The sequence below is a fragment of the Nerophis ophidion genome, unplaced genomic scaffold (assembly GCF_033978795.1).
Source record: "Nerophis ophidion isolate RoL-2023_Sa unplaced genomic scaffold, RoL_Noph_v1.0 HiC_scaffold_31, whole genome shotgun sequence".
NCBI lineage: Eukaryota > Metazoa > Chordata > Actinopteri > Syngnathiformes > Syngnathidae > Nerophis > Nerophis ophidion.
The window spans coordinates 1,207,996-1,217,500 of record NW_026906953.1 but is presented as its reverse complement, the minus strand read 5'-3'; the positions used below and the strand labels follow the sequence as shown (position 1 = coordinate 1,217,500).

General features: G+C 37.0%; 1 protein-coding gene across 1 annotated transcript in view; it reads left to right on the top strand.

Annotated features, from left to right (window-relative positions):
- LOC133546531 (zinc finger protein 33A-like) overlaps positions 1 to 4,871 on the top strand; it is a 25,227-nt gene extending 20,356 nt beyond the window's left edge. The window contains exon 5 of the mRNA XM_061892299.1: positions 2,421 to 4,871. Within this exon, the coding sequence (XP_061748283.1) occupies positions 2,421 to 3,274 (854 nt within the window). The 3' untranslated portion in view covers positions 3,275 to 4,871. The remainder of the gene's footprint in view (positions 1 to 2,420) is intronic.
- The last annotated feature ends 4,634 nt before the right edge of the window (positions 4,872 to 9,505 follow it).

Here is a 9,505-nt window from a genome sequence, read left to right as displayed (position 1 = left end):
TAATGACTCTTAGCATAATATGTTACGTTAACATAGGTGGCACCTTCTGAGTTGGTTATTTATGCGTCAAAAAACATACACTTATTCGGCTTAATGTTCACTATTCTGTAATTTATTTCAAATTGCCTTTCAAATGTCTATTCTTGGTGTTGGGTTTTAGCAAAAAAAATTCCCCCAAAAATGCGACTTATACTTTAGTGCGACCTATATGTTTTTTTTCCTTCTTTATTATGCATTTTCGGCCGGTGCGATTTATTCCCCGGAGCGATTTAAAATCCGAAAAATACGGTAAAGGGAAACATATCCAAATCCATTGCTACTCTTTATAATGTAAAACATGCTGAATAAGACATGTCTGCATATGTTGTATTATTCTATTACTTTTCCATATTTAACAGATTGTGTTGAAGTTTGGAGAAATGTTTATAAAACAAATATAGACCCAATTATTCAACTTCAAACAAGGGTCGTCAGAATAATACACAACGCGTGCTACTATGGACATACAAATCTATTATTTATGAGTTCTACTGTGTCAAAATGTTCATATATTGTTTTTTTAAAAACCTTGGAAATTATATTTCAAGTAAAGCAACAGTCTTCCAGCTTGTATTATTAGGTTATTTTAATTAAGAAGAAAAAAAACTATAATTTACGGGGGACATTGATTTTTGAAAAAGGTAAAGTAAGAAGGAATATAAAATGCAAATGTATTTCAGTTTTAGGAGTTAAATGGTGGAACAAGCTCAGTGATGAGTTGAAGACATGTAGTTCTCTCACTGGGTCCATGTGTACACTCTCAGTTACATTAACACTGATATTATACATGTGGGCCAATAGATAGAAATGCTGTTAAAGGGGAACATTATCACAATTTCAGAAGGGTTAAAACCAATAGAAATCAGTTCCCAGTGTCTTATTTTATTTTTCGAAGTTTTTTTCAAATGTTTACCCGTCCCGGAATATCTCTAAAAAAAGCTTTAAAGTGCTTGATTTTCGCTATTTGCTTAAGCCACTGTCCATTTTCCTGTGACGTCACATAGCGATTCCCATACAAACAATGGCGAATAGCACAGCAAGATATAGCGATATTAGCTCGGATTCAGACTCGGATTTTAGCGGCTTAAGCAATTCAACAGATTACGCATTAATTAAAATAGATGGCTGGAGTATGGAGGCAGATAGCGAAAACAAAATTGAAGAAGAAACTGAAGCTATTGAACGAATAGCTATTGACGCTATTCGGCCATGCATTTCTGCGTTAGCATCGCCGGTAAAATGTGCAGAACAACAGATCAGGACTTTGGCATTGACACTGGACCAACTTAAATCCATCGATTGGTAAGTGTTTGTTTCGCATTAAATGTGGGTGGAAGGAAACGCTGGATGTAAATATAGTTTCAAATGTACATACAAGTAGCCTAAATAGCATGTTAGCATCGATTAGCTGGCAGTCATGCCGCGACCAAATATGTCTGATTAGCACATAAGTCAATAACATCAACAAAACTCACCTTTGTGATTTTGTTGACTTTATCGTTGGGAATCCATCTGCTTTGAATGTCGCAGGATATCCAGACATTCTTGTCATCTCTGTGCCATCTCTGTCGTAGCATCGCCGGTAGAAACCAAACGAGGGACTTTCGCTAATCTTGACACTGGAGTAACTTAAACCCGTCGATTGCTAAGTGTTTGTTTGGCATTAAATGTGGAAGGAATCGTAAGGCTGGATGTAAATATAGCTACAAATGAGGCGTAATGCTGCAATATGTACACACAGCTAGCCTAAATAGCATGTTAGCATTGATTAGCATGCCGTGCTAATCGATGCACATTCTACGTAAATCAATTTGAATCTGTCCCTGATTGTGTTGTTACACCCTCCGACAACACACCGACGAGGCATGATGTCTCCAAGGTACCGGAAAACAGTCGAAAAAACGGAAAATAACAGAGCTGATTTGACTCGATGCGTGTGATGTGGTAGGGAAAAATGGCGTTGAGCACCGATGTGACGTCACATTCTGACGTCGTCGCTCAGAGAGGGATAAACAGAAAGGCGTTTCATTCGCCAAAATTCACCCATTTAGAGTTTGGAAATCGGTTAAAAAAATATATGGTCTTTTTTCTGCAACATCAATATATATATTGACGCTTACATAGGTCTGCTGATAATGTTCCCCTTTAAATGTAGCTTTGATGTGGCAAGCTACTTTTGCAGTGTAGCGTGTAGTGTAGCTTGCTACAATTCTCTGAGGATAGCTTAGCTACATTTAATGGAGAGTAACTTGTAGCTTAGCTTAATACATTTTCCAGGTCGCTTGCCCATCACTGTCTGTTTGGCCTAACTCACATTTGAATAGTTTGAATACTGCAAACTTCTATACAGTAACACCTCATTTGTGTTTTATGTTCTGCAGACGTCCAGCAGGTGTCAGCAGAGAGTCATGAAGAGATTCCCTCTAAGCAGCAGGAGTGGAGCTCCAGTGTGGGACAGAAGGAGCTACAGGCCCCCTCCCACATTAAAGAAGAAGAGGAGGAACTGTGGAAGCAGCTTCAAAGGTTGGTGGAGGATAATGATGAAGATGAAGCTCAGTCCTTACAGCTTCATCACAGTCAAAGTGAGGAGAACAGAGGGGCGGAGCTTGTAAGTCAACACATCACAGAAGCTGATGGAGAGCATTGTGAAGATATAAAGTCAGAACCAGACAGCATCTTTGCTCCACTGTCAGACATGGACCACACGATGTCAGACTCTTCTGATCACAGTGATCACATCCAACAACCTTTGGAGAGTAAAAATGACTCTAAAGGTGATACGAGACATCACACTAACAACAAACACTTTGACTGCTCTCAATGTGGGAAATCATTTAGACAGAAGAGTATTTATACAAGACACATGAGGATACATACCGGAGAGAAACCTTTTACTTGCTCTGTTTGTAAGAAGAGTTTCTCCACAAAGTTTGAAATGACCACACACATGAGAACACACACTGGAGAGAAACCTTTTACTTGCTCTGTTTGTAAGAAGAGTTTCTCCACAAAGCTTGTCATGACCACACACATGAGAACACATACTGGAGAGAAACCTTTTACTTGCTCTGTTTGTAAGAAGAGTTTCTCCAGAAAGCAATACATGACACCACACATGAGAACACACACTGGAGAGAACCCGTTTAGTTGCACTGTGTGTGCTAAAATGTTCAGGTATAAGTATCAGGTCAGTAAACACAAGTGTGTAACAGTCATGGAAGCTGCAGAGATTTAAAAACACTTAAACAGTGATTGTGCCAAATGTACTCTAATAACACAGCATGTTTAAAGGGGAACATTATCACCAGACCTATGTAAGCGTCAATATATACCTTGATGTTGCAGAAAAAAGACCACGTTTTTTTAACCGATTTCCAAACTCTAAAAGGGCGAATTTGGCGATTTAAAGACCTTTCAATTATTCGCTGTCGGAGCGATGATCTTTCACCCGTGACATCACAATGGGAAGCAATCCGCCATTTCCTTAAACACATTAAACACACAAGTCAAGTCAGCTCTGTTATTTTTCGTTTTTTCGACTGTTTTCCGTACCTTGGAGACATCATGCCTCGTCGGTGGGTTGTCGGAGGGTGTAACAACACGATCAGGGATGGATTCAAGTTGGAATGTGCATCGATAAGAACGGAATGCTAATCGATGCTAACATGCTATTTAGGCTAGCTGTAGGTACATATCGCATCGCTGTGCCTCATTTGCACCTATATTTGCATCCAGCCTTTCTCTCCACCCAAATTTAAGGCCAAACAAACACATACCAATCGACAGATTCAAGTTGCACCATTGTCAAAAGATGCGAAAGTCCCTCGTTTGTTCTGCACATTTTACCGGCGATGCTATGACAGACATGGCACAGAGATGTGTGGATATCCTGCAACACTCAAAGCAGATGCATTTCCAACGATAAAGTCAATGAAATCACAACGGTGAGTTTTGTTGATGTTATTGACTTATGTGCTAATCAGACATATTTGGTCGCGGCATGACTGCCAGCTAATCGATGCTAACATGCTATTTAGGCTAGCTGTATCTACATTTGTGGCTATATTTGCATCCAGCCTTTCCCTCCACCCACATTTAATGCCAAACAAACACTTACCAATCGACGGATTTAAGTTGCTCCAGTGGTCAAAAGATGCAATCTTTGGTTAGAAGGCGATCGCCGAATAGCTTCAATAGCTATTCACTCAAAAGCTTCAGTTTCTTCTTCAATTTTGTTTTCGCTATCTGCCTCCACACTCCAACCATCCGTTTCAATACATGCGTAATCTGTTGAATCGCTTAAGCCGCTGAAATCCGAATCTGAATCCGAGCTAATGTCGCTATATCTTGCTGGTCTATCCGCCAAGTTTGATTGTATTGGCATCACTATGTGACGTCACAGGAAAATGGACGGTGGATTTACAGATAGCGAAAATCAGGCACTTTTAAACCTTTTTTTGGGATATTCCATGATTGGTAAAATTTTGAAAAAAAATTTGAAAAATAAAATAAGCCACTGGGAACTGATTTTTGTTGGTTTTAACTCTTCTGAAATTGTGATAATGTCCCCCTTTAATATGAATGTATATTTGATGTTGTATGTAGTGCTTCTCATCTTCTACTGTTATATGTTATCCTGGAGTTACTTTTTAAGTTGTGTGCATGTATTGAATATCATGTATGTAGCTACTAATTTATTTGATTTTCTCATTGTTAAAGAGAGGACATCTTTATTTTCACTTTGGGTTTTTTTTCACACATTTTCTTCCTATGTATTTTTATTGATGTTATTATCCAATTAAAAGTATGAATGAATAAAATATTTAACAAAATGTGGACTCTGGTAGATGAGCAGCATTGTTACATCATGGATGTTAACTACAGCAAAACATCAACAAAGAAGAAAAAGGCTGAAGTTAGCAACACATCACTGAACTTTAGAGCCATCGTGAGTGGAGTTGCTTGTTTTTATTGCTGCATTTGTACTTATTTCACCTCACATCTTCACTTTCAACTCTAAAGTCTTCTTCAAATATATTGTTCTGGGCTTCTAAGATTGATGTTTACTATGTGTGTGTAGTCTGTGGAAAGGGTTGTTGTCCCTTGTGGATCCATTTGTTCACTTGCACAGATACATCATCATCATCATCATCATTATCAAAATACAGATTTAAGCACTGTATTAGAGTGCCTCTTGTAGTACTCCAACTCGGCACACTGAGAAGTGGGGGCGATCCTGAGCTAGCAGATGAATGTTGCTATCCTGTTTTATCAGCGAGGAAGACAGCATTTGTGTTTACTTTTTTGTCAGATCCAAGTTGTATTGCTCTGCTGAATAAATGAATCACTATGGCTGCCAATATGGAGGATTATATATATATATATATATTTATATTTATATTTATATTTAAAGGCCTACTGAAATGAGATTTTCTTATCTAAACGATGTGTCATACTTGATCATTTTGCGATATTGCCATATTTTTGCTGAAAGGATTTAGTAGAGAACATCCACGATAAAGTTCGCAACTTTTGCTTGCTAACAGAAAAGCCTTGCCACTACCGGAAGTCGCAGACGATGACGTCACATGTTGATGGCTCCTCACATCCTCACATTGATTTTAATGGGAGCCTCCAACAAAAACAGCTATTCGGACCGAGAAAACGACAATTTCCCCATTAGTTTGAGCGAGGATGAAAGATTTGTGTTTGAGGATATTGATAGCGACGGACAAGAAAAAAAAAACAATTTAAAAAAATAAAACGCGATTGCATTGGGACGGATTCAGATGTTTTTAAACACATTTACTTGGATAATTCTGGAAAATCCCTCATCTTTCTATTGTGTTGCTAGTGTTTTAGTGAGTTTAACAGTACCTGATAGTCAGATGTGTGTGTTCACGGGTGTGTTGACGCCAGTGTCTCAGGGAAGTCGACGGCTGCTTTATGGGCGGCACAAGCTGACCTAAGAAGAGACTTTTTACCACAATTTTCTCACCGAAACCTGCTGGTTGACATTCGGTCGGGATCCATGTTCGCTGTGATCCATAGTAAAGTTTCACCTCTGTGAATTTTAAACAAGGAATCACCGTGTGTTTGTGTGGCTAAAAGCTAAAGCTTCCCAACTCCATTTTTCTACTTTGACTTCTCCATTATCAATTGAACACATTGCAAAAGATTCAACAACACAGTTCTCCAAAATACTGTGTAATTATGCGATTAAAGCAGACGACTTTTAGCTGTGTGTGTGTGTGTGTGTGTGTGTGTGTGTGCAGCGCTCATATTTCCTAACAGTCTGTGACGTCAAGCGTACACGTCATCATTACGCGACGTTTTCAAGAAAAAACACCCGGGAAATTTAAATTGCAATTTAGTAAACTAAAAAGGCTGTATTAGCATGTGTTGCAATGTTAATATTTCATCATTGATATATAAACTATCAGACTGCGTGGTGGCTAGTAGTGGCTTTCAGTAGGTCTTTAGGTCGGGGTCTGATCATGACTAGTCATTGATATTGACACCAACATCGCTCCCTTGTGGTGGAAAATTATAACAGTCATAACTTCCTTCCACATGCTCCAATCTTCCTGTTTTGTTTTATGGTGGGTCGAGATCATCGTCATTCTACATCCTGTACGCAAATTCAAAATGACATTTTTCATACTCAGCACATTTTCTAACAGAATCTTGTTAATATGCTCAATAAGGTTTTATTCAAATGTAATACAAGTAATACGTAAGACTTTATTTGCACACTTAAAGAGATAAGTTTCCAGGTAAAAAAGATTGTTTATCAATTTATTTTCCATGAATTAATTTAGATCCAGAACACACATTGTTATATATCTTATTATATTATAATGATTACTATAATTGAATGTAAGTTTGTGTAAAATATTTTCACACAACAAAGTGTGAATACATGTTATAAAGTGTGGGGTTGAGTTATAATTGATATAATACAATTAGGTATGGCAAATGCATTTTGTTTACTTGCCAACTATTCAAATTATATTTAATATACATATTTATATAATGTCATGTAATATGACTTCAACATTATTTTTGTTAAAATAAGAGTTTATTTGCTAACCAGTTCTACTTCTGAGTATTTATTTTATTTTGTTATTGAACAATTAAACACACATAAACAATGTTTAGACACATTAAGGTACTTTCAATACAATATGAGTGTCAGGCCTTGACATGGATTGAGTGTGCTCCTTCGACGCAGCGGGATTACAGGACGAGCCAGGCGTGAATTCAGGTACATGTTTTTATTCAAACACTCTAATCAAAAATAATCAAACTAAGGGCGCTCACAAAGAGGAAGAAACTTGGCTAAACAGTACAAACGTGAAACAAAAACACCTGCTCAAGGGCATGAAAGAAAATTTAACTATAAACTTAAACAGCACGATGGCAAGACTAAAGACATGAAACAAAAGAGTGCACTGTGGCATAAATATATAAACTTACTCGGCATGGAACTGTGGACAGGGCGTAAAGGTTTGGACAGCATGGGTAGGGTGCGTGTGAGTGTGAAGATCCCAGGACGAAGACAAGAAAAAGAGTGACTTAAATAGCTGTGACTATTAGTGAAAACAGGTGTGAGGCTGAGAACAGGGATGTGACAGGTGAAAACTCATGAGGTTGGCATGGAAACAAACAAAACCGGGAAGTGCAAAACGTGACTGATTGTCCAAAATCAAAAACATAACATGACAAAACAAAACATGATCCATAGGTGTGACAATGAGTCAATGTTTTTTCAATATTTTACTCAGCAATATAAAAAAAACATCACATTAAATCCAATCCTCTTACAAACAAAACCCGTTAAAGAAAGTAAAAGTAAATATGAGAGACCCTTCGAATAAGATTAAAATAAAATATATATAAATAAATGATCAACATAAATCATTTCAGTAAATATAATAAGGTCTTTTTTTATTTTTTACAATCTTCCTAGATTGAATTAATAAATTCAAATCATTAGCACAATGTTAGAATTTGGATTTCACTTCAAGAAAGACACTTTTGTTTATGAGAGCAAATGTTTCACACTTTTTAAAAATGGATATATATTCACGAAACGATCGATCCGCGCATGCGTGAAGAGTACGTCACTTCCTGGACTTACAATTGGTTTTATGTCAGAGTTCGTGTGAAATCACGTTCTGTGATGTTTGAATGTTTTATTAATGTTTTGTATGAACATAGATTATCTAGGAGTAAAAAGGAACAACAATAAAAACATGTGGAATCAGGCAGTAATATCGCTACAATTTCTAGCACTTTCACTCTTGTCATTGCAATGAATGTCGCACGGGGGCGCCACTGAACCCCAACATTAAAGCTTTGTTTGATATACTTTGAATTTATTTTTGAAAAACAAGACATTCTTTTATGTCACATTGTTGTTCAAATAAATATTACAGGTTATAAAAGCATGGTAACAGTGACAGCAGGCAATATCTTATATAGAGCTACCTCTTCGTCCGCTCGGCTGTGACGTCATTCCCAGCTTCCGGGGTAAACGGAAGGCAGCAGAAAATCGTTAGAAGGCAGAACCTTTCTTTCCAAAGCAGAAAGTATCTCCAGGCTTACGTATGCAGCTATTTACTAATACTGGTTGACTTTATTTGGAAAAACACAATTCATTATATTAATAAATCTGTTATAATGAACAATTACAATCAGGGTGGTCTAAACTTTCTTGACTTCACTACACTAAACAACACCTTTAAAATTAATTGGATAAGACACTACTTGAAAGACCCTACCTCAATTTGGAACTTTATTTCTCATCATGTATTCTCTAACCTTGGAGGCCTAACATTTTTGCTATTGTGTAATTCTAACATTGACAGGATTCCTGTTGCACTCTCAAACTTCCACAAACAAGCCCTTCTAGCATGCTCTCTTTTATACAAGCACCATCTTTCACCTACCAAATATTTCATCTGGAACAATAAAGACATACAGATGTTACAAAAGGAAATCTCTTTTCCTCAACAATTGGTTTAACAATAACATTATTTTAGTGAGTCAGCTTTTCAATAAGGAAGGTCAACTTTTTAATTACCAAGAATTTCTCAACCATTTTAAGATACCTGTGACTCCCAAACAATTTGATATTGTATTTGATGCCATTCCAACACCTGTTATTATGTTGTACATTCCAACAGCTGTTATTATGTTGTACATTCCAACACCTGTTATTATGTTGTACATTCCAACACCTGTTATTATGTTGTACATTCCAACACCTGTTATTATGTTGTACATTCCAACACCTGTTATTATGTTGTACATTCCAACACCTGTTATTATGTTGTACATTCCAACAGGTGTTATTATGTTGTACATTCCAACACCTGTTATTATGTTGTACATTCCAACACCTGTTATTATGTTGTACATTCCAACACCTGTTATTATGTTGTACATTCCAACACCTGTT